The sequence below is a fragment of the Crocodylus siamensis genome, chromosome 7, assembly GCF_052110815.1.
Source record: "Crocodylus siamensis isolate JL-2025a chromosome 7, ASM5211081v1, whole genome shotgun sequence".
NCBI lineage: Eukaryota > Metazoa > Chordata > Crocodylia > Crocodylidae > Crocodylus > Crocodylus siamensis.
The window spans coordinates 21753245-21779174 of NC_143401.1; the positions used below are offsets into that span (position 1 = coordinate 21753245).

Consider the following 25930-nt stretch of genomic DNA (forward strand, 5'->3'; position numbering starts at 1 on the left):
GGGTGGAGTGTGAAAGGCCCTAGGGCTGCAGTGTAGGGGAGGAACAGAGCCATATACAGTGCTCCCTGGCATCGGAGCAAGAATGGGCAGCCTCCTGCCTTAATTAACACCTCAATTAAGTAACAACAAGGCACGGCAGGCTAGACAGGTGGGCGGTGTGCCCAGAGGCAGGTGGGGAAACTAGTACTGTGGCTGGTCAGGGACCTCCACTTTGCCACAGGGGGGCAAATCAATGCCCCCGCAATGAGGGAGGGAGGGGGCAGGGGCAGGCCCTGCCTGGGGGGAGCGGGATACAGCCATGGCTTGTGGGGGGAGGTAGCTCCCACCACTGCTTGCATACCGGAAGGGCAGCGGGGGTAGAGGGGGGACTGAGTGCGCCTTGGATCTGCACAGGGTAGTTGGAGCTGGAGCTGAGTGAGGCTCTTCTTAGCAGGAGCTGGGCTCAAAGCGGGCACCAGCAGCACTGGGGGGGGGCTGCTCCCACCCCAAATTTCACTGCAGCACCACTCCCAGCCCCTTGTCACCAGGCACAGCCCAGCTCCAAGTCCTGCCTCCACCCACATACTGGGAAGAGCTGAGGCTGTGCTGGGTGGCTGGCAGTGGCAGCGGTGCTGAGAGTGCAGCTGAGGCAAAATTTGGGGTGGCTGCAGGTCCTTTCCAGCACTGCTGGTGTCTGCTCCAAGCCCAGCCCCCACCAAGAAGAGCCCTTTGTACTGCTCGCTCCAGCCTGCCCACCCACCCCATGCAGGCCTGGGGGGCATACCCCCACTGCCCTCCCATGGTGCAAGCAGCAGCGGGAGCGGCCCCCCCATCCTCATGAGCCACACCTCCATCCCACGGTGCTGTTCCCCTGCCCCTCCAGGGCAGAGCCTGCCCCTGCTCCCTCCCTTCTTCCCTCACCACGGGGCTGTTGATCTGCCCCTCCAAGCCTCTTCTCTCCCCGCTCCCCTTCTGACTTACCAGCTGGAGGCAGCTCTCCATGCTCCCAGCTCTGCTCCGTGTTGCGCTGCGACTGTGTGCAGCACAGGCATTTATCGGCTATATTATCAGCCCCATCAGTCCCTGATACAGCAAATTTTCTTTATATTGGTACCTATCCGATATTGGACCAATGTATCAGTGCATCTCTACTGGCCAGCATAGACATTGCTGTGTATTGTTTACTAACAGAGAGAAAATGTGATTCTTCTAAGCCAGCCAACTATATATGCAAGGCTTCACTGACCTGTTATTTCTGATTCACCCAACTGCGGAGTGGACTGAGACCCAATATTTCATGTTTGAAAACACTCAAAGTCAGTTTTGCCAACAGTATCTGTGCATCACAGGATAACTGGTATAATTATGAAATTCTCAGCTCCTGGAAGCAAGTCAAATTCAATTCCATCTTTCATTTAAGAAAAGATTTAAATTTCTAGCCCTCGGTGCTATAGGGAAAAGCTAGAAAATGTGATCCAAGTGTAACCAAGGGCTCCAACAGCAGAGGGGAAAGGATCCCCAAAAGAAAACATAGCAAATGCAGCATGCCAAAAAAAAAACTTTTAGTTGTCCATTTCATGACTATCTGAACACTGGCTGTTGGCAATAATCACATCTGCAAAATAACTGAGAATCTGCAAAAATTACACTGAGAGAATAGAATACAGGGGAAAATAATTTCATATAAGAGTACTTACCAGAATCACTTTTCTCTGAGGTTTCAGCAACTTAGGTTTAGGAAAATTGTTGGCTATTGGAGCTATAAAAATAAATATCAAAAGATTACTTCATATTAACACAATTCACAGTTATTTTTAGTACATGCATCAGCCATTTTAAGTCTTTGATGGCAGCAGTATAATATGATAGCAAAGAGTGATGTTTAGGAACAAATTCTTTTGCAAAACTCTCCACAGGTATTACTGTAGAAGCTGCTGGTTGTTTGAAAACCTGGCCGCAGGAGTGGGAATTGATTAGATATCTTTAATAAGTAGATCTCAGTATACTGTAATATTTGTAATACATGAACTACGCAAAATAGTAGACACTTTTAGTTGGCATTAAATGACACCTAAACTATATGTATACATGTGTAGCTGGCTATGCCTACATGGCTCTTTAGCACATCTGTCTTTGATTTCTCTCCTTTCTCCCTATACAGTGCAATTTGGAACCTTTTGTTCACACTCCAAAGTTCCTACAACCATCATGGAAACAAGCTAGCAAAACCGCCCTCTCTAGCACTTTGCAACTGTGAATGTCAGAGCACCTAATAGTGTGACAAAGCGCTTCACAATGTCTGTAAGAGGCACTGTAGCTATCCCCCTGCCCTTCCCCGCAACCCCATTTGACCAGTGGGAAACAGGAGGCACTGAGAAATGAATTGGTTTGCCTCTGGTTCTCCCTGCATGAAATACAGCACCATTGGTTATACTCCATGTCACATACCTTTTGCTGGGACAGCTGGTGGTTGCTCCACTTTCTCCTTCTTTTTCTTTACTTTCTTGGGCTGTAGAGGGGATAGACTTGTCACACTGGTAACAGTCTCCCCTGAGCTGGAAAAAAAGAGGAATTTGAGAAGAGCAGGAACAAAATCCTTATATCTACAAGCTCCAGCTTATCCCTGTCATACAATAGCATTTTCACTCAGCCACAGCCCCCAGCAGATTACTTAGATCCTGACTCTGTCACGTATTGAAAAATGCAACAATGCTGAGCAGCTTCTGTCCCAACTCATCTGTCTCATTACTTTTCTAGTACACAAACCAGTGAACAGACTTGTACGATCTATGTACTCTGCCTGACCCCTGAAGCACAAAGGGCCAGGTCTTATTTACCCCTTATGTTTCTAAGTAGTAGATACACAGCCTTACAATTGCACTTACTAACATTTATGCACAGTTTGGAGTTCAGCATTGTCTATGTTAGCCAGACAGGTAGGAAGGGAAAACAAATTCCACCAGGTAGATATATAAATTTAGATAAGGCCTGGAAGCTGAGTTGGAGAAAGAAATGACAGGAGAGAGAAGAGAGAGAAAGAAGGCTTCCTGCCTTCCTGTGCAATAGTTAAAGCAGCTGCAAAGGGAACAGTGGAAGACATGAGCTCCAGGTCCCCTTCAACAGGGGGCTCAATCCTGTGCTTCCTGCTTCTTAGGAAAGTGCTCTAAGTTGCCTATACACGTGCAGTGAGACTGCTCCGATACACTGTGATTACAGCATGGGTACAGGAGAAAGAGAATATGCTACAGAAAATGTGGCTTAGTAAGACAGACAACGGAGAGGCAAGATCTGGGGAGCAGGGGGCTCTGTTTGTTTAGCTCCAATAGTAATAGGATCCTGGGCTGTGACTGAGATGCCTAAGTCTCACCACAGTAAAATAAGAGTGACAGTATAGTTTTTATTCCTAAATGCTTTATGCTCAGCTTGATGAAGGGACATTTTTTGCCAGATCTTTAAAATAAAAGCAGATTTTCTAAACCTGTTTAGAGCCATGATATTCACATGAAGCCATATTTTTAATCTTTACATGCCTACCTCCCTTAGATTTCAAAGAGATTTCGACCATTGCCTGATCAAGCGTAACAGAAATCAGACTAGCTGGCCATTTCAAGCACCCAAAACCCAGGTTAACCCAGGTTAACTCCATTACTATCAGGGGAGTAACTCAGGCATAGATGAAAATACAGCTGAGTTTGTTGTCTTCAGTGAACATTGTGGGTTTGAATACGTAGCACAAGATGTAAAAGTCTTTAAAAAGCAATTAGAAATACAATATTTTGTAATACTTTATTTGTTTTACCATATTTACTGAAATCTAAGATGAGGTTTCTTTACTCCATTCAGCACAGGAGGGAAAACGATCATCTTAAATTCAAATATGAGCCAGGCAAGCAGGTGTTGCAGCTCTGAACAAAGCCAGGGTGGCTCACACAGCCGGCAGGGACCACTGGGTGCAGGGGGAGCATGGGGAAAGGGGCATGCAGGGCAGGGGGAGTATAGGGGAAGGAGCATGGGGTGTGGGGGAAAGTTATAGAGAAGGGACATGCAGCATTAGGGGAGTGTGGGGAAAGGGGCATGTGGAACATGGGAAAGGTTCAGGGGGAAGTGTGGTGGAAAGGGTGCATGGTACTGGGGAGAGTATGGGGAAGGAGCAGCCAGTGCTGGAGGGAGCATGGGAAAGAGACATGCTGTGCTGTTGGGGAGCATGCGGAAGGGGAGTGTGGTGCTGGGGAAAATAGGCATAGTATGGGAACAGTGTAAGTAAAAGGAGGTATACTGCAAGGAGAACACAAGGAAAGGGAGAAACAGTGCAGGGGGGATGGTGGGGGAAGGGCATGGAGGAAGGGGAGCATGGAACAAGGGGAGTGTAGGGAAGGGGTGTGAGGAAGGGGGAATGTGGTGCAGGGGGAGCACAGGGAAAGGGACACAGAGGGCGTGTAGAACAGGAGGGGGAACAACTGTGGCTCCAGCCTTGACTGGGACTGGGCAGTGGAGCCAGAGCCTCTGCTATTGCCTGGCCTGGCCAGGTGCTCCATGGACCTGGCAGAGACAGAGACAGATCATCTGCAAAGGTAAGGGTTGGGAAGCAGGCACCAGAAGCGGGAAAAGTGACTGGGTGGAGAAGGCAGCAGGGGGCAGACATGGGGGACAAGTAGCAAGATGGGGAGAAGGGGAATGGGGCAAGCTGGCTGCCCCTAGTCACTACTTTCCCTGCCACTACTTTTCCTGTGGCAGTGTTGAGGGGATGAATTTAAGAGGACCCTCCAATAACTAGACACAGAAGTTCAGGGTCTAAGAGCCCATCAAGTTAAAACACATGTATAATTTTCTGTCTAAAATCTAATTCTGGGGCTCATCTTAAATTCAGGGTTGTCTTGGATTCAGGTAAATATGGTAAATTTTAGTTTTTAGATTAGTATCAATTACACAAACCAATTTAGAGACAGAGGGAACTTTTAAGTCCCCCTAAAATAGTGTCAACCTAAGCAATGGTAGCAATTTGCTACTGTATGACAACCAGAAATTATAAATAACTAAAAATCCACAAAATTAAACTGATCAGCCTCATTTCACCATCCAAGCACGACACAGTGTAAAAGGAAAGAGCAAAATATAATGAAATAGCCTTTTCTTTTGGTTTTTTTTTCTTTTGGTTTTAATTATCAAAGGATTTGTTACAAAATATCAAAATTATGGTTTAAAGATATGACTGTTATGCTGTTCCCCTTCAAGCATGGTAATGTGAAATGGTTTCATGTAAATTCAATGTGTTTATGCTTATTCTTGATTTGCCACATAAAGGAAAAACGCACAAACGTATTTGTGGCTTGCACTTTCCTTCTGAAGGCGAAAAGTGTTCAGGGTTAACCAGCATAGCGAAATACAATAACTGTACTTCTTGTCTTCAAATCTAGTTCTTCAAACTAAACAAGGAGACTCAGAATGGTTTCCTTGGCTCTGAAACACTGTGTGTCTGTGTGCTTGCCCTGTTGTACAGTTTGTAAAGAAAGTTACTTTTTTTATCTTGGGCTCCCTCCACCTCCTGGTTTCTATTTGAACAGAGTCACATTATGCCTTCCTCACTACATCTGAAGGGATTTCAGAGAACAAGAGAGAACAAGACATTTGGAAAAAATGGTCATGGAATGTGTCTTAAAATCAGTGTGATTGAAAAGAGCGTTATCTATAGGTTTGTAGATGCTGAGCATCAACGCATGGTGTTTCTGGACCTTCATTTTTCAAGAACAGGCAATATGTTATATTTTATGTTTTTTTTAGAAGGCAAGGTAGATTTGTACCCTATCGCTACATCAGAGATATATAGCATAAATTTTGTAAAGAGTGGGCTATGAAGGGACTGCAGGAAGCAGAGCTTCTAAATTGAAAGCTGCACTTAGAATACAAAGGGTAGGGAAGGAGAAGGAAAAAGAAAGGCCACTGCTGGGTGAAGCAAGCTTATTAGGAGAGACAAAAATAAAACAGCTATTCCAATGCAGAATACAGGGGTTATTAACACTTAATCTAGGCAATGGGATAAGAACCTATAGTCTTGGTTTGGACCATACTTAACAAAATCAAGTCTGTGTATGATTTCTTGTTCCACAATTTCCTGTTCAAGTTCACTTTTGAAGTTCTGTTGTCTAATAATAGCCAATTGGAGGTCAGAGAGGGAATGTCCAGGATGGTTCAAATGTTCTGCCACAGGCTTGCATGCCTTTCTAAAATTGATGTCAAATTGGTGCTCATTTATTTTTACATGAAGGGATTGCCTCGTCTGTCCAATGTAGACAGCAGAGGGCACTGTAAGCAGGTGATAGAGTATATGACACTGGTAGAGGAGCAGGTGTAGGAGCAGGGGACAACCAAAGGCTGTTCTTGTCTCTAGGTCAATACTGGAGCAGGTCGGAGCAGATTCTGAATTGGCTCTGTTGATTTGAGTAGCTCCAGTTTTCAAATTATATTCTAAGTGTAGGAATCCCTGCTCCAGATTCTTAAGGTGTGCATTCTGGGCAGTTGGATCAAAGCAGTTAGGGCTGTAATGTGGAGCTTAGCTGGAGATGATGGACCTAGCGGTGTACTTAGGATGAGAGCTCCTGGCATGTTGGTAGCTGTAGCAATTGGTAGGTTTCTGATACAATGCAGTGGTGATGTGGCCTTTGCAAACATTCACAGTGGTGTTGAAGAAATGAATCTGAAGTGGACTTCAAGGTCTGTCATACATATATATTGGCATATTGAGGCGGCCATACATGTGCCTATGGCAATGCCATCTGTTTCTAGGGTTTTTACCATCCTTGTTGATGTGCCACTTCTCTGGTGTTTATGTAGATCAAGTATTCTCTCTCACTCACACACACACACTTTCTTCAAAAGTCTGTTATAAGGGGACTAGAAATTAGAAAGTCATGAAGGCTTCATCTGGATTTGAAGCAGAATTTGTATTTTTCCAAAGGAGGAACTGGTGGCATGTACCTGGAGGAGAACTAGGCACTGGTTTAGAGAAGGCTGGCATGGTGTAGTGTTCAGGATGTTACTCTGGGATTCAGGAGCAGAGCTTGGAAAGTGAAATTGCTTTTTATCCTCCATTAAATAGAGTATTTACTGCAAAATGTGTTTTTTTTCCGTTATCCTCTCTGTGCCTCTGCTTGCCATCTGTAAAATCTGGAGATACAGTTCTGATATCACTACATTCAAAACTGAGATGCTCAGTACCAGGGCTATATCAGTTCCTTAGACAGAGACACTAGTGTGGATCTGGATTCCTGAACTTTCCCAAAGGTTGGATGAAGGAGTTGGAATTCTCTCTGAGGCTCTGCTGGTACAGAATGCAGTACTTCTGCTTTGTGGGCATCACATGCAAATTTTCCCAGGAGTTGGACTTGATTGGTTCTTAGATTGAGCTTCTGTATCTGAATAAACTGAAAGACCTGACTGAATCTGCACTCTGGGCAGCAGATAGGGAAGTGGTGGTGGGGTGAAGGGAAGGCAGGAGTAAGGGGCTGTTGCTGGGGCTGATGGAAACATGAAGCCTGGAGCGCAAGGCCAGGGTGGGCTGGCGGGAGCATGAAGCCCGGATTGGTGAAAGCATGGGACCACATCAGTGGGAGCATGAGGTTGGCCCGGCTCTATCATGTGGGGCAGGCCACAGTTCATGTTCAGCTCCTGGGACTCAACTGGGAGTCACGTGTGATGGAGCTTGCAACTGACAGTGGGAATCCCCATGTAATGGAGCCGAGCTGGCTCGGCTCCACACTCTGCCGCCCCAGCTGAGTCCAGGGAGCTAAACATAGCAGCAGAGAGTGAGGCTAGGCTGCTGGCTCCATTGTGCAGGGCTCCCCACAGAGGTACACAACTCCAGCCGAGTCCCAGGTGCTGCATGTGAACCATGGGGAGCCTTGCCTGATGCACCAAGGTTGGCCTGGCCCTGCTGCCATGTTCAGCTTCTGGGATTTGGGCAGAGCTGTGTAATGCTGTGGGGCTCCAGCTTCCACAGGCCATGAGTGCGCCAAGGGCCTGCTGGCGTGGGGAGGCATGTGAGGGGGGCCCGCATGCACACCCCACCATACCCATGTACCCCGATACAACCCATACCCACACCCCACACACACATCTACACCCCCATAAGACCTACACCCACAACCCCCCACACACCCACATCCACCCACACACACATACCCACACCCCACACATTCCCCAACCATACCCCACACACTCCCCCACAAACACCCCACAAACAATATACAAGAGTAAGACTTTATTTTGAGCTATTTTGCAATAGCCCCTTATGCACACTATGCAAACACAAATAGAATTTCAAAATATTTCAATTTAAAAAAATAAAATTAAAATATGTTATAGTAGAATTCAGGCTTGTCCAACATACAGCCTGTGAGCCGCCATATAGCCCGCCAAGCCATTTTCTGTGGCCCACGGTGCTGTGATGGGAAACGAAAGTAAATGCTGTTTACTTTCATTCCCACCCCTTGTCCCTTCCCCAACCCCTCAGCAGCTTCCTAATGGTTGCTGAAAAGCTGAGGAAGGGACAAGGTTCCCACACACATCGTGTCAGCTTGACGTTACTGATGCAATGCAGCTCCTCCCCTCCTCTCTCATTTCACAGTGTCCCTTCCTCACCCCACCCCTCCCTTCCTCATTTGCACACCAGCTCCTCTCCTCCCATGTTGCAGGGTTTCCATTCCTGGCCCCGCCCCTCCCTTTCTCATTTGCATGCTGGCCCCACCCTGCACCAGTCCTCACCAGTCATGTGGGCTAAAGCAGGTCATGGTGCAGCAGGCGGGCGCAGGGGGTGCAGATGCCAGCATGGAGGGATGCTGTGGCCGAGCCCGCGGAAGATGCTGCTGCCGCTGCTGCTGTGGCTGTCAGGGCAGGAAGCTGCTGCCGCTCCCACCTCCCCGTATCCTCCCACGCCTGCAGACATTGTGCTGGGGGTGGTGAGTCGCAGGCCCCAGGGAGGGGGGGACCCCTGCTGCTTGGGCTCGGGCTGCCCCAGGGGAGAGGGAGCAGGGGGGTGTCCCTGCACATCCTGCACCCCGCTGGAGAGTCCCCACATGTCCCCCTGGCTGCTGAGCCTAGGTGCGCAGGTGTGGGAGCATCCTCGAGGCCACCCAGGTGGCAGGGAGGACATGGCGGGGTCAGGTGGCACCCCTTGATCCCTGCGCCCCCAGGCTGTGGCCGGACTGGACAGGCCACGCAGGCACCCGCTCCTGTTGGCCCACTGGGTGATAAAAAGTTCATGATCTCGCCCCACATTCAAAAAGGCTGGACACCCCTGTAGTAGATGTTTGATTTATCTAACACCCTACACAGATATTTATCCAGCCTATTCTTGAACCCCGCCTGCCAAAACCCCCTTAACTTTATTCCTCTGTCCTGCAGTTCTCAAAGTTAGGATCATACTTAGGTAGACTTTTCTTTTTTTAGTAAAGCATATAAGCATCTGATTAATACATAATTTTAAGATTGGAATCAATACACTAAAAATGGACTTGTGCACTTTGGTTTCTGTGTTTCTGCTTTTACAGGTTAGCAACATAATGTTTTGCTTCCTCTTACCCATAACCCTCTGTCATTCAGCTGAATGTGTTTAATATTTGCTTTTTGCAGTATTATCTCTGCTATACTGCACACTGTCAGGAAGTCATATAGTGTGATTTACAGCAACATGTCTTTGTATCTGACTACCATGCTCCCATTTCTGCCTCTAAATTGGTAGCCTTTTTTTTGATCCATTTAATTTTTTTCTTTGTCTTGTGTTCTTCACCCGTCTATTTTAATTTTCTTTTTTTAGCTATCCTTTTTTTCCTGGCAGCTAGCTGTGAAACAGAAAGACAGATTGGTCATCAGAGAGAACTAGAACTGCTGAGCTGTGCTGTTTATATCCATGGTTTAGTTGCAGTGACTGTCCAGGGTCACAGAACACGGGTCATTCAAAGAGCAACATCAAAGCCTTGGTTTGCACTGATGCCTCCTCAATGGCTTTAGTGGGCATCCCCTTACAACTCACTTTAGGGTGCACTGTACAGAATGAATGCAGTAATTATCCCATGAGAAAGGATTGAAAATGACACTAAGTCAGGATCCAGGACATGCTATACTTAGTCCAGGTCATAGCCAAAAAGCATTGAGATTCAGACTAATGATAATAGATTTAAGGTCCAGTATATTGTAAACTACAAAGGATGGAAACAAATGCTTTATGTCATTGGCAAACTAGAAACATCTGCTCTCTTTGCATTGCCATGAAGCCTCCACTTCTAAACCTCACTGGTCATAAGAATCTCTTGTCCCATTGTTTCTGTTTTTGTTGCAGTGTAGCACCTTAAAGACTGACTAATCAGTGGCCACGTATACATGAGATGCTGACTGTGCAGTAGCCCGAGACTATGGCACACTAGTGTCACATGGCAGCAACTGTGATACAACGCTACTGCTCAGTGGTCTCAGGCTACTGGGCAGTCAGCATCACTAAAAAGCTGTTAATCGGTGCTACTGCACAGTAACTTGGGTTATTGCGCAGTCATTTAGTATCTGTTTATAAAAGTACCAAATGACTGTGTGGTAACGACTGCACTGTCAGTGTCTTATGTAGACACGGCCAGTGGCACCTTATAAACTAACTAACAATAAGTTGGCACTATGCCTTGCCCTCTGTTTCACAGAAGGGTTAGGAATCTATCCCTGTGAAGAATCCAGGTTCTATGGCGGGGTGGGCAATTATTTTGGGTGGAAATTTGCTTACTGAGCTTTGGCAAGCTGCTGAGGGCTGCATGGGTAGCCCCGCCCCTTGACAGTTTCCCCACCCCCTGGATGCCATCTTGTGACTGGAAGTCCCGCCCCCTAATTCATGACCTCTGCCACCACAAATGCCTCCCTTGCCCTTGGAAGTACTCCTTTCAGCAAGGGGTTTTGCTATCTCAGAACCAGAAAAATACCAAATTATATTCTAAAAATCAAACTTCTACAACATACATTAATTTGATTTCAAAAAGTATTTTTGTCCTGATTTGCAAGTGTTTGTGTAGTGTACACAGAAGTGACTACACAACAGCTTAAAATTAAGTCATACTTTTGTATATTGTGGCAGGTGGGTACAGGTTTGTGGGGGGCAGCGGGTGTGTGGGTATGGGGTGAGGGAGCATGTGGGTATGTGGGGATATGTGGGATGTGGGTGGGTATGGGGGGAGGGTGGCTGGGGTTTGTGTATGGCAGTGTGAGGAAAGATCTTGGTGCATGTGTATGGTAAGGTGTGCATGTGGGACTCACCTTATGAACACACACATACACTCTGCCCTGTGCCTGCAGACACACACACCCCATCCCCTCCATCATCAGCATGGTCCTGTGCTCTGTTTCAGTGGTGCAGCTGGGAGCCACAGCCAGGTGGTGCTGGAGCAGGGCAGGGGCAGGAAAGCAGGGAACTGGTTGGGGGTGGGTGGGGCTGGGCTGCTCTAGCCTGCAGGCCTGTTGAGGGCTTCTTCTGGGTCCTACTGTCCCTGTCTCCTGTCAGCTTTGACAGGGAGCTGGGGCAAATAAATATTAACTAAAATTTTTAGGGGCTCCTTGGGCCAGATAGAATGGCTTGGCAAGCCACATCTAGCCTGTGGGCTGTATTTGCCCACCCCTGTTCTATGGGGGTAACAGAGGATAAATATAAATGAAGGATAGAAATGTTGTGAGTTTAAGGGCTGATATCTTGAGTCCTGTAGTGGGAACTATATGGATACTTTCTGGAATGGTAAAGTTATCAGAGTACAAGTTAAATTTTAGCCCAGTGATCAAAAAGGAAAAAACCTACTCTACCAGATCTCTAATACCCTGGATTGCTTTCTTTAATTCTGTAGCAATTGCCACAATTTATTAAAATATTTATAGACTATTGCTGACTAATACATCAGGTTTAGGGCCCTGTAAGTTGGTCAGAATCTTCTCAGTTTCAGATCAAGTGGCAATGTTACAATTACAGTTCTTGACTGCAAGTTTACAGGTTCAAATTCCAACACAGACCAATGGATTCATAATGGCACGGTTTATGCCTTTCCCCTACTTCACAGTGCATAGAATGAAATGGTGTGCCTGCTAGGTATCCTTTCTTCTGGAACAGTTCAGTGCCTTTATGCTCCAGAGACAAGCGGCTTGCTATGGTAGAGGAAATGCATTGCAGTAAAAGCTTTATTATCCGGCATGAGTGGGGTAAGGGGGTGCTGGTTATCTAAAAATTCCGGTTATCTGAGAGTTATACAGAAGATGGTGCCATACTTGTAGTGCAAATACTTGATGCTCATGCGCCTTCCAGATAGATTCGGCAAATATTCCGGTTTCTAAAGTGAGGATTTGTATTGGGGGGTATTGGAAATTCTAGGTAATAGGGTATTTTGGTTAGTAAAATGCCAGTTAACACATCTTTTACTGTATATTGTTCTCCCTAGTGGACAGAGAGGACATATTACTGCTTTAGCGGGGAAGGAGGGGTACAATACCTTCTGGTATTATGCCCTAAATGCCACTGGCCAGAGCAAACATTAGAGTAGCCAACACTCCTCTCTGATTCTAAGCCCCAGGTTCTAAGGATTTATTTCTGAGGTTCATATTTGTGGCCCTAATCAGTGAAAACACAGATGTGTACTTAGGGCATGGAGGAGTCTGTGGAACAGGGTGTTTTATGTGCCCTGGGTTGCAAATGAAAGATTAAAAGGTAAAAGTGAAAATGTTCACAGCATCATCACTATTATTAATTATTTACACTGTGGCTAGTGGTAGCATAAGTGTGTAAGAGAACATGCAAAAGACACTGGGTAAGATTTCCAAAAGTGTCCATGAGAATTAAATTTTCTAGTTGGCCCTTCTGAAAAATTTTCACATCTTCTTTCCAGCATCTAATGAAAATAAAACAGCATTGTTCCCATGACTTATAATTAAAAAGTATATTTTCATACCTGTTCTGAGGACATTTCACCAGGTAATGTTTCACTGTTAAAGAAAAAAAAAACACAACAGGACATAAGGCTATGTGGCTTCATATAGAGAAAATTTATGAACTACAAAAGGATACAGCAGATAGATCCAAACTAAACAGTCTTGGAATTGTATAGATGCCAACTTATCACCACTGAAAAGCTGCTAGCTATAACTATAACCATGTATCATACTGAAAATTAGAACATAGTCTAACTGGAATGAGATGCTTAGGCTGGGGGAAAATGTGTAGCAAACAACTCTAGGGAATTGTTACGGAAGTGGAAGGTTACTCAAATTGCAGTGATCAGGCCAACTAAAGGAGAATTTGCCAAGGACAGACACAGAAGTTCAGTAATTTGACTTCTAAAGGCTTCAGTTCCAAATTTTCTCTACATATTTATTGTTTTAAAAATGCATCTTTCCAAGACCCTGAAATAAAAAAAAACCCCTCTTCACTCTTCATGTACAGGTGTTGATAGAGTTCTTAATATGGGGCTGCAGGAAGGTCTTCGGCAGGTACCAACTACCACACCTGATCAGATTTGAGGACCATCTAGTCCAATAAATTGTCTCTGATAATATATATTCCTCTTTAAACCATCAGCTCTCAGTATGGAGTATAGCACCCCAGGAGAAGGCCAGGCATTGTTGTTTTGTGACTCCTCTGCTGTTCCCAAACTGGACTTGACATTGTGTTATAGGTTCAACTCTCCCCCTCAGCTTATTAGCAGATGGGAAAACCTCCATTCTAGCTCCTGAGCCATAATATTTTGCGCTTTATGCTGAAATACAACCTTGTCAATAATGAATTTGTCCATCCACAATCAATCACAATGCAGGGCATAGCTTTATTTATGTTAGAACCTAGAATGCTTTGGTTATGGGTACTTCAGGTACTGAATTTTATCCCTGAAAGAGAAGGGAAATTGACAGCTAAGACTAGAGACTGAGTGACATTAAACTACTGCTATGCCTATAAATTTAATCTAGTTTAAAACTGTAGTCACCAAAACATATTATTTGGGCACTGGCATATAAACAGAGACAGCTGGTCAGAAAACAGAGTGTTGTCCCCTCAAAACATTTTGACTTTTTGGCAAAATGTTTGAAGTTTATATATTGAGACCCAAAACCAACAATGGTTTTGATTTAGAAAATCGTGTCACAGTGTCTTGTAGGAGCTGTCACCTAGGTGACTTGTGCTTCCATTATTGGTGGTGTTGGCTGTGGTGTCTCATGGAAAATGGTGACTGGCCTGAGGGCCCAACTTATCAAGGAGTGTGAAAATATAACACACATGAAAATATAATGCAGCTGAAAATATAATACTCTAGTAAGGCACCAGAACTGTGCTTTGAACCACAATATTTTGCCTTTAGGTTAAAAGGAAGCTTTAGGCTTCAGGAATATGGTTTTTCAATGAAATATTGAAATGTTCTATGAAACAAGACCTATTTCCACAAATAATTTCATTTAATTAAAAACCAATCTGAAAAGCATTTTTTCCAGAAAGTTTTCAATCAGCTTTAGATACAAGTTGGATGGTCTGCCAACAAGGGTCCAGCCCTCTACCAAAGGTTACCTGGAAAAGATAACTGTGACCCACTCTGTGTCCTTATCAAAGACTCAAGTAAAAGCATATAAACAATCTACAAACATTACATTTTACACAATGACACTTGCCTACTCTAAGCAATGGGCCAGCTTCTACTGAGCTGCAACTCCACTGAAATAAAGAGTTTGATTTATTGTTGGCCCAATATCATACATTTTCACATTAGTGCGATAAGGCTAACCACATGCCTGGCTAGGCTTTAAATGCTAATAATCTCAAAAGAACATTTCCAGTTTCACCTGTTACACATCAAGATCCTCAGTTTATATACAAGTTGCTAAATGTCATTGGGTACATCTACATGTGCAGTTAGCATGTAGCAATAAACTGCCCTGGAGTTTATTGCTCCCAGGTCCAATGTTAACATGTGTGCCCAAAATGGCAGTACATTAAGCCAGGGTGGAGCAGCCCCAGCTGGCAGGGAGCCCGGGGGGGTCAGCCTGCCAGCCCAGAGCTGTTCCACTCTGGCTCAACATACTGTGGAGGGGCTGGCTGGGGCACAAGGGTGCTACAGTGGAGGGGCAAGCCAGCAGGCAGCCCCTGTACTGTAGCACCCTCATGCCCTAGCCAGCCCTGGTCAATGTCTACAAGTTCATTTTGGTGTGCTAACTCCATCATAGGATAGCATTTATCCTGAACAGTACTATCCTACAGCAGAGTTAGTTAGTTTACTGTGCCCTAATAGGGGCACATATGTAGACTGGTGATGCTTTACTGCAGAACTCTTTAGTCAGCTCTGTAGTAAAGTGCATATGTAGATGCGCCCAGTGGGTGGGTGGCTCTTTATGGGAGTCCGACTCAGCAGCATCTGGACCTATTATTCACCTCCCACTGATGGATTTTGGGCAGGGGGAGGTGATCAAATATTGTTTGAAGGGGTGGAGAAATGAGGCTTCCCATAAGCACAGTCACATGGGTGGCAAACTGGCTCCAGGGGTGCACCCAGACGGTGGTGGTGGACGGGTCGATGTCGACCTGGGAGGGTGTGGGCAGCGGACTCCCCCAAGGCTCAGTCCTTGGTGCTGTTCAGCAACTTCATTAGCGACCTGGACGAGGGTGTGAAGAGCACCTTGTTCAAGTTCATGGATGACACCAAGCTGTGGGGTAAAGTGAATACACCAGCAGGCAGGGACCGCATCCAGGCAGACCTGGATAGGTTGGAGAAGTGGGCGGATCTGAACAGGATGCGGTTCAACAAGGACAAGTGCAGGGTGCTGCACCTGGGGAGAGGGAACCAGCATTATGGTTATAGGTTAGGGGCTGACCCTCTCAGCAGCACAGAGGCAGAGAGGGATCTTGGAGTCAGGATTGACTCCTGGATGAATATGAGTCGCCAATGCGACGAAGCAATATGCAGAGCCAACCGCACCCTGTCCTGCATCAACACGGGCATCACTAACAGGTCCAGAGAGGTCTTGCTCCCCCTCTATGCGGCGCTGGTCAGGCCTCAGCAGGAGTACTGTGTCCAGTTCTGGGCGCCGCACTTCAAGAAAAACGTGGAGACCCTGGAGAAGGTCCAGAGGAGGCCACTTGTATGGTTGAGGGCCTCTGTGGCCAGCCCTATGAGGAGAGGCTGAGGGACCTGAATCTCTTCAGTCTCCGCAAGAGGAGACTGAGGGGGGATCTTGTGGCTGCCTACAACCTTATCAGGGGCCACCAGCAAGGACTCGGGAAAAGCCTGTTCACCAGGGCCCCCTTTGGAGTCACCAGGAACAATGGCCACAAGCTGAGGGAGGATAGGTTTAGGTTAGATATTAGGAAGAACTACTTCACTATTAGGGTGGCCAGAACCTGGAATAGGCTTTCCAGAGAGGTGGTGCTCTCACCTTCCCTGGAAATCTTCAAGAGGAGACTGGATAGGCACCTGGCTGGGGTCTTATGACCCTCCCACCCCCAGTGTTCCTTCCTGCCCATGGCAGGGGGTCGGACTCGATGATCTGTCCAGGTCCCTTCTGACTCACTGGTTCTATGATTCTATGATTCTAAGCAGCAGCTTGGAGCTCAGAAAAGTTTGAGTTCTGAGTCAGGATAAAATCAACAGAGGGTTCCCCAAACCCTTCTGGGAAAAGGGAGAGAGTAACAATAAGCTCAATGTCTTTTGAAGACCTGGAATAAATCATTGTGGTTAGGTAATCCATCACAGTGTTTGTGACTTCTTGGTGTGAGGTGTGAGCTATTACATCCAAGCATGTTAGCGGAGCTGTAATTTCCCATGATGTTCACTTGAACGCTTTACTTTTTTGAGCCGATCAGATGCAGCTTCTTTCTTTCAGTTCAGCAGCTTCCCCTCCGGCAAGATTCCCTAAAAGGTTTCCAGGGGTTCTCACCTGTCATGTCTTGTTGTTAAGGATTCTTGGTAGGAGGAAGTTCTCTAATCCTGCCTCTTCTGGTTTCCTCTTCAGTCTCTCGCTTAGGTCATCTCAGGGCTCAACCTGCCCTACACCCTGCCTTGCGCCAACCAGCGATAATGCTAGTCCTTGGCCAAGGCTAAAGCAAAGTCAATCAGCCATGGCTGGGCCTTAGCCCTTATCCAATCTCAGTCTCGGTTCAGACGGTGTAACGTCCTTATTCAGGCCTCATGTCGGCCTTACTCATTATTGTGTTCACCCCGGTGTGTCTTCCCTCTGGACACTGTCTCTCCCCAAGGGACTACTCATGGGTTTATTATCCTTTCTTTATTTCTCTCTCTACAGGCTCACTGCTCTCTCAGTCTCTGTCAGCTTCATCTGGGATCCATGGCTTCGAGAGAGGTATGTATCCTAGCTCCTCCAAGCCAGACTTAGTTGGGCATCCCAACTCTCGGTATTGCTATCACTTGCCCCTGCTGGAGCATTCGTTTGCTTCCCGCTACTCCTGGTTCTCAGGAGGCCTCACTTCTGCTCCTCCTCGAATGTGGTTTGATGGGGATTTTATCCCTCTCCAAGGGCCGGCTGACAAACCTATGTCAGCACGTATCTACAAAACGTGCCCACACCAGTACAGGGGAGCACAGCTGATCTCCAGTGACATTCTGTTGTTGCTGCTTTTCTCCCCGCTCCTGCCCCAGTGCAGCTTGTCTTCTGGTGGCAGCATATCCGTCGTTGCATGTCTGATCTTTGGCAGCATTCTGTAGCTGCCGCTTCTCCTTCTGCTCTGGCATTAGAGGTAAGTTTCGGTTCGTGGCGGCATCCCTGCCACAGGCACATTGCTTTGTTGACATGGAGTCCTTTCCATAATCTGAAATTGTGAGAAAAATCTGCAGTATTCTTTCCTTGGAAAATTACTATATTCTGAGAGGTTTTACCTCTAAAACAAAGCCACAGCTTGGGATGTGTTTATGGTCAGACATGTTTTTTGAAGTAAATGATCCCTTTTTTCCTTTAAGTGTCTTTTCCTTTGTACATCCTTGAGTCATAAAAAAGCATCTTTTGAATGCCAGCAAATCTGATATGAATCTATTGCGTAAGAATGCATATTAGAGATGGTCTGATCTACAGACTTTGGATCCTGTCTCAACAGTACGAGAGGTTGGGAGTGAAGGCAGGTTCACAACCAGGCAACAAGCCCATTACTAATAAATGAGGAAATACCCATGGTTGTTTTACTTGGCTAAGAACCGCTGCACAATCTCTGCTTTGTACAAGACCTCCTAGTATGGCTGGTAAAAAACATAACTTATTGAAAAAGGTTTGACTTCAAAATGCAATAAACTTATTTGGAATGTTGGCACTTTTCAAAAACTGACAGACGTGTGTCGACATGTTAATTTTTAATAGTAAGACTGGTTGAAACTTTTCACTAGTAAAAGTCACAGTGGATGAGATCAAAAATCTTTTGTCTACATAATGAAACTGCTCCTTGACAGTTTCCCAAATAGGAAAATATTGGCTGGGTTTCAACTTCTAATTCATTAGGAATCCAGAACACAAGATACAGAATTTGGCGGACCAAACATCTCTTCTGGCCTAGCAAAGCCCTGCTTAAGTCAATGGGCCATATTCTGAACATATTAAAGTTAAGAGTAGCAGCTGGAGAAGTTCCATAATACCCAGTTCGTTGACTGCTCAAAAACATCTGTCTTAGGAAGTCACTATCTTATCTCAGGAAGAGACGCAAACCTGTTTTTCCTCTTGTTTACAGTATTTTCTACTCTTTGCTTTATACAAGACAGGCACTAGAGGAGACATTTTCACTCACTTGTTAATCCATTGCAGCCTTAATAAAAATAGAATGAGAACACAGCAGTGCTGGCAACAGTGTTTATTAACATCAGCTTTTGACTTTTAAAAGTATGAGATAATAAGGTAAGATAAGGGGGAAGCAATGTGAGTTAGCTCCTGTACACTTTGACCAAGTGAGTGATGGGCCTGGATCCTGAGACAAGAGGAAGCTTCCAGCTATTGAGGGACACCACAGATTTCTAAAAGAAACTAGGCTTCATTGACAAGCTTCCAGCAAACACCATGGATGCCACATCTCTGTATACCAACATCCCCCAAGAGGATGCACTACAAGCCATAAGAAACATTATCCCTAATTAAGACATGCTTCTGTTCTCATCAAACTCCTATGTTATCCTCACAAGCAATTATTTCAGATTGGGAGACTCCCTGTACCTGCAAATGAACACAACTGCCATGGGCACACCCATGGTCCCCCAGTATGCTAATATATTCCTTTCTCTACAGCTGCCTTCTCATCCTCCTGATAGACCTTATTTACTGAAATCCAAGATGATTCTGAATTTAAGATGACCCCCCATAATTATATTCTATACATGGAAAATTTATAAATGTCTTATAATTGACCATCCCTAGCCTCTGCTTCTTCCACCCTCCTCCCCTCCCCAACCATTTACCAACTTCAGCATGACCCCAGCCCTGCTCCAGCTCTAGTAACAGCTATTATGGCAGTGGCAGCTCCAGCCCAGACTCTGGTTAGGGTTGGGGACAGAACCAGAGCCACAGCAGCTACCTGCCTCCCTCCCACCTTGTACTCAAATACAAGACGAAGGACTTTCCTCTCATGTTGAATGGGGGAAAAGAAATTATTGGACTGGAGTAATTATGGCACCTAAAGTACATTGATGATATCCTCATCATAAGGACACATAGGAAAGACCTCTAAAGAAATTCCACCAGGACTTGAACCATTTCCACCCCTCCATCAAAACGACTTGAATACTCTACCCAGTGCATTCATTTCTTGGACATCACTGTGAAACTTTGTAATGGCCACAGCACCACTGCATTTTTTGGAAGCCTAATGCTTGTATAGCTATCTCCACACCACCAGTTTTCATCCTAAGTACATCGGTAGATCCATTATCTACAACCAAGCTCTGTGTTGTTCTGTCTACTCTGACCCTGCCCACCAGGATGCATACCTTAGAGCTTCCTACACTTACAGTACAAACCCAAAACTGTAACTACTCAAATCAACAGCCTGTGCTCCAACCTGCTGTGATACCAACCACACAACAAGGACAACAAAATCTCTTTGGTCTTCATCTACTGCCCTCAGCCTGAACACCTTGGATGCATCATTAATGACGTACAACCCCTCCCAGAAAATGATGACCATCTCAAGGTAGCCTTGGGGGGCAAGCCTATTTTGTCATACAGACAGTCCCTAATTATATCTTTTCAGCAGCAGGATACTTAACTCCAATTCTCATCAAGCAACCAGACCATGCTACAGACCCAGAAGCTATATCAGCTATACCCTCTTCATCAAAACATACAACATTATAACTGGACCAAACAACATAGGTGGATCCAGATTTTAAACAGGGGAAGTGCAGGAGCAGTGACCAAGGTTGCAGGGATAGCTGCATCCCTGCAACCAGCTTCCCCCCACATCACTGAGGCAGGCAGACTATGCCACAGGAGCAATGGTTAGGGATTTTTTGAAATCCCTGAATCAGGTAATAAACTTCTCCACCTTCCCCTCAGTGGTTAGTATCACATCCTCTCCCTTCCCAGGCCCACTGCTGTCAGTCTCCAGCTGCCCAAGGGGCAGCGGAAGCTCCAGATCCCTTTCTATTTACACCTCGCAAACTTCTCGCTGCCTTTGCTGTCCTATCTGCTCCTGCCCCACTCCAGCCAGGGCTTTTGGGAGGCTGTGCAGCAGCAGGGTGCAGACCCCAGCCCACAGTGGCAGCCTGCCTCTGACCCATGCACAAATCCAGGAGGCATGTGCCCCCCCGTGCCTCCCCTTGGGTGCAAGCAGTGGCGGGAGCCCCCCCGTGCACTAGGATGAGCCACCTAGGGCTCCAATCTTGCCTCCCATTCCTTTCCTGGACATAGGCGGATCCCAGGGGCCACTACCAATTCAAGACCCCCAGGATCCTCATCAGCAGGGAAGCAATAGCTGTGGTTTTAAACTTAGCACCATTTTTGTCTCCCAGCAGGGAGACAAAAATGGTGCTAAGTTTAAAACCACAGCTTTCACACTTGTTTCCCTGTGAGCCAGGAGTGGGACTCCTATACCAATGGGACTGGGGGGAGGGGCTGGGCTGGGACCAGCCTGGCTGGGGGGAAGAGGCAGCTGGTGCCAGGACCAAGCCAGGTCAGGAGTGCTGCGCCACGCCTCTGTGGGCAGGTGGGCGGTGGCACTGGGGTTGGTCTTAGGGGCTATGGCCACTCCAAAATTCATCTTAGCCCCCTGCAGGCACCCCTCCCAGTGCTGCTGCCCACCCACAGTGGCACAGCACGGTGCTTTTGGCCTAGCCCAGCCCAGCCCAGCCCAGCCCAGCCCTGTGTATCTTCACAGCTGCATGGGACACAGCTGGGGAGTAGCTCCCTACAGGTTAGTCTAGTAGGGGGTGGGTGGGGAGCTAGACAGAGCCACGGGCAGCTCATGGCAAGGGGATGGTGTAGGGGAGGCGCTGCCTCAGAATGGTCGAGTGTGGGGGAGAGGGGAGGTCCTGTGCAGGGAAAGTGTGTGTCTGGGTGTGCATGTGTGTGTGTGTGTGTACGTCTGCATGTGTGCACATCTATGTGTGCATCTGTGTGTGTGAATAATTTGTTGGTGGTACTTAAGGCTGTATTGTTTTAAATTTGCAGTACACAATCTGTCAGAGTTTGGGAACCACTGGATTAAAGCATCCAGGGGTCATTCACTTGTTCCTCTACCAATGCCATATGCTATGGTGCCATATGCATACAGTGACCAATTACATCAATTAGAGGAATACACAAAAGCATGTGGCAGAACCATTTAACTCGGAAGTGTCAAACTTATTCAGCCCTGTGGGCCAGATAAGGGTTTTTGGATCAGCTTGTGTTTCAGATCCAGCTATGCCAGATGCAGTAGAAAGGGCCACTCTGTTGGGGCAATATATGCAGTGCACTCCCCATGCTGGTCCCCTTGCCCTGGGCAGCACTTGTGGCTCCAAATCTAGCCCACTCCAGGGTCTTATGCTGCAGGCAATATCCAGTGCCCTACCAGCCTGGCCCTGAGCTTGTGCTCTGGGCCACCTCCCTGTGCTGTGATCTACCTGTGCTGCAAACAGTGCCCACGGCACTAGGTTCAGTCGGCAGGCCACATGGCTCTGCATGTGACATGCAGGATTTATCTGAGATCCATGGGCTGGATTATGTAGTTCCATGGGCTGGATCTGGCCTGTGGGCCATATGTTTGACAAGCCTGCTTTAACCTCCTTTGATGTTTGATCACTGACTTCAGCGTAGGTGTTTTTAAACTATAAAACTTTAAAAAACTAACTTGAATGGGAAACTGCTGAAGAAGAAATCAACCACATACTGGATTGTGTTAAGTATGGCATCAACAGAGATTCTGGATACTTATCCCATTACTAGGACTAGTTTTTATACAACCTCTGTGTCCCCCAGTGGTTTAACTGCCTTGTTTATCCCTACTGACTTATTCAATTCACTTTCACCTATCCTGCCCCCTCCTTTGTATTAAAAGTGTCTTCTGTTTGGAACCCCTGCTTTCTAGAAGTCCCTTAGTAGCAGCCTATACACATGCAGTGATGCTGCTCTGACATGGTGTAATTACAGTGGGTTGGAGCAGAGCATACGCTAGCATTATGTGTATCAGCATCCCTTCACTGAAAAATGGCTGTAGGGGCACTTTAACTAAAGCTCATTCAATGAGGTTTAGTAAAAGCTCCCCCACTGCCATTTTTCAGCATGGGAACACTGATACATGTGATGCTCCAGGTGCTTTAATTAGAATAGCAGAGATGCTCTAATTAAAGTGTCCGCCTCCCCTCCACTCCCAGAGCATGTGTATAAATGGCCTGAGGAAGTAAACTGTCACCAACAAAAGTATGTACTTCTTTCAATGAGTTATTCTGTAAGGTGCCACCCTGCCCTGCCTTCTGCCTGACTTCAGACTGACACAGCTAACCACCTCTCTCTTGATTTGCAAGTGACGCACCTGTTAATACAACTCAGTATGATGTTGCCTATTTTTTTTTTTGCAACAAGAGCACACTGGCTCATATTGAGCTTATGGTCCACTGTAACCCCCTAGTCCTTCTTTGCAGTATTGCAAACTAGTCAATCATTTCCCAGGGGCATTTGTGCATACAATTATTCTGTTCTAAAAACAGGACTGCGCACTTCTCTTGTTGAATGTCAACTGATGGATTTCAGACAATTTTTCCAGTTTATCCAATCCTAGCCCTACCCCAGAGAGTGTGTATAACTCCACTCAATTTGATGTCATCCACAAATTTGCTAAAAGTGCTCAATCCCATCCTCAAATCATAAATGAAGATGTTAAACAGTTCTGAACCCAGAACAGGTCCCTGGAGATCACTTGATGCCTCCTCTCAACTAGACATTGAACCACTGATATCTACTCATTCAGCATGAGGATCCAGATACCTCTCAGCCGGCTCCGCCATTATCTCCTGTCCGTTTGTGGAACACCTGATTACCTATATTTGATCTCCATGTTGACACAGAACAGTTGAAAACCACTGACTTTGTCTATAGCTGAGCAGACCTGTCTGACTGAGTAGACCTGGAGAGATTTGGAAAAATTATGACTCTAGGGAGAGGGAGGGGGGTGAGGTGCCCACTGCCTCCTTCTCTCAGAATTCTGGCTCCTAATGCTCCTAATAGCAAAGGGTTGCAAAGTCACAAGACAAACACTTGCTCTGGAATGCACATGCCTCTAAATACACCCCTGGAACACAATGAGCTGCAGTTGTAATCTACCACGTATGATGCTAACTAGAAGTGGTTGAAACATTTTGAGATTTTTTTCATTCAAAATGCAGTCTTTTGCTAAGTGATATATTTTGCAACAAATCTGATTCAGCGCTGTTTTCAAGTATTCTAATTTTTTCCATCAACAAGTTTGCTTTTAATTTAATATTCATTTTGGTTTTTGGAAGGCAAAATAAAACAAGCTTCAATTCAGAACAAAATGGAAGTCTTTTTGTTTCATTTTGTATTTTTTGTCATTTTTTATTCCATGGCTGGTGTCCACAGAAATCCATTTCCTTCAAATCTTTAGTAGAGATAAAATTTTGCCCTGTAAAGCTGCTAGACTTAGTTTTAACTTTTTGGACCATCTGCTCTCTTTTCATATTCCTGATGTTCTCTTTGCCAGTCAGATTCCCTCCCTAACCAAGAAGATGATATTTGTATTTCACTCACCTCTGGATCTTCTCTTGTTCAGTAGGGACTGGCAAAGAATGACGAGTGTAAAAAGGAGAACACTGAGAATCCCTATGGAGCACACGAACACTGCATATATGTACAAGTCTGAAAGGCAAGCACAGAATTACATTCAGCTTGGTACTTCAGTACAGGAAAAGGGGGCATATTTATACAAGACACAAAATGGATAGGCCCTGTCCTGAAGCATTTGGTATAAAGTTTAAAAGTGCCTACAGTGCAAGTCAATAGCATTTTGGGTCCTTGAAAATCAAATGCTAAATTAGGGAAGTCAAAAGGATGAACATTTTTAAAATACTATATTTAAACAAATCCAAGACAAGGTTTTTTCCCTGAAACAACATGAGCAGGAAAAAGCCACATCTTAGATTTGAGTACTAGCCTTAGGCAGCTGGTGGCTCAGCTCCAGGCTCAGAGCTGAAGCTGAAGCTGGAGCTGAGCCACCGCCTGCCCCAGACTAGGGTGACTTGTGTGGTGGGGGACAGGGCACACAACCAGGGGGTATGGGGGAGACTGCACAATGGAGGGGGTGCTGCACAGGGGAAACCTGCCTGTGCAGCTTGGGAGTGTGGGGGAAATCATGTTGCCTCTCCTTCCTGGCCTGCCTCCCTGCCACTTAATACCAGGCAGAGGCATAGGCACAGGCAGGGGGCAGGCAAAATGGGGACAACATGGCAGGGAGCAAGTGGCAGGGGGCAGGCCAGTCATGCAGGGAGCCACGCTGAACTGGTTCACAATGTAGCGGAGGCTGGATGGGGTGCCCAGTTTCATGATGGTCATGACCACCCTCTTGTCCAGCAGGATGGCCCAACACATGCCTTGCAATTTGTGGCCCCCAGCATTGAGATGATATAATAAAATGTCTCCCTGGTCATTCAGAACATGTCCAGCCATTGCTGCATCCATGGCTCAGTCAGCAGGCAGGCACTAGGGGACAAGTGGCAGGGGAAACAGGCATAGGGGGGCAAGAGAAGGGGAAAAAGGTGGGGGGTCTGGCCCCTCATGCCCATCTTCTACTTTCTGTCACAGCAGTGGGAGAAAGATGACCTTCCACTAATTAGATTGGATACATGGGAAATTATAATAAACTCATAATTTTCCATTCATGGAACCTAATTATTGGAGGGTCATCTTAAATTCAAAGTCATATTGGATTCAGGTAAATATGGTACTCAGTGGGCATATCTACACGTGCACTAATGCACCTTTTCCAAGGCGCATTCAATTTAGTACTTCAAATGTGAGGTACTAAATTAATGTGCATTAGGCTGTGCTAATGCACAATAGTGCATTTACACGCTCTTTTATGTGCAGTAGACTATTTTACTATGCATTAGTGTTAGTGTAATGTCACTTTTATATGTGATGCTTTAATGCACAGTAAAATAGTCTACTGTGCATTAAAGCGCATGTATAAACATGTCCAGTACTGGGCTAAGTCTGCTCCTATTGTATCAATGGGACTCAGAGCATTCTAAAAACCCTGAACTTTTCAAATAAGGCTTAGTGTTTCTAATCATTCCTGCCTTTACTACAAAGGCAGGCCACATGATAATCTCTTTTAATACATCTGTGAGAGGGTGAAGCATAACAGGAAAGCTCAGTGCCACTGCTTCTGGAAACCCTGTGCCAGTTGCACCCCCATGGCTGCCAAGGTGAGGTGTCCCCTGCCTGCTCAGCAGCAGCTGGTGGTGGCGGCAGCTGCAGGACCTCTGGCTCA

General features: G+C 46.1%; 1 protein-coding gene across 3 annotated transcripts in view; it reads right to left on the reverse strand.

The window, feature by feature from the left end:
- Positions 1-25930, reverse strand: part of VSTM4 (V-set and transmembrane domain containing 4) — a 129182-nt gene that overhangs the window by 55836 nt on the left and 47416 nt on the right. For all 3 annotated transcript variants that reach the window (XM_090058091.1, XM_090058092.1, XM_090058089.1), the window contains 4 exons: positions 24190-24297; positions 12933-12966; positions 2428-2534; positions 1677-1738 (listed from right to left, as the gene is read on the reverse strand). In XM_090058091.1, coding sequence (XP_089914217.1) covers positions 1677-1738; positions 2428-2534; positions 12933-12966; positions 24190-24297 — 311 coding nt within the window. The remainder of the gene's footprint in view (positions 1-1676; positions 1739-2427; positions 2535-12932; positions 12967-24189; positions 24298-25930) is intronic.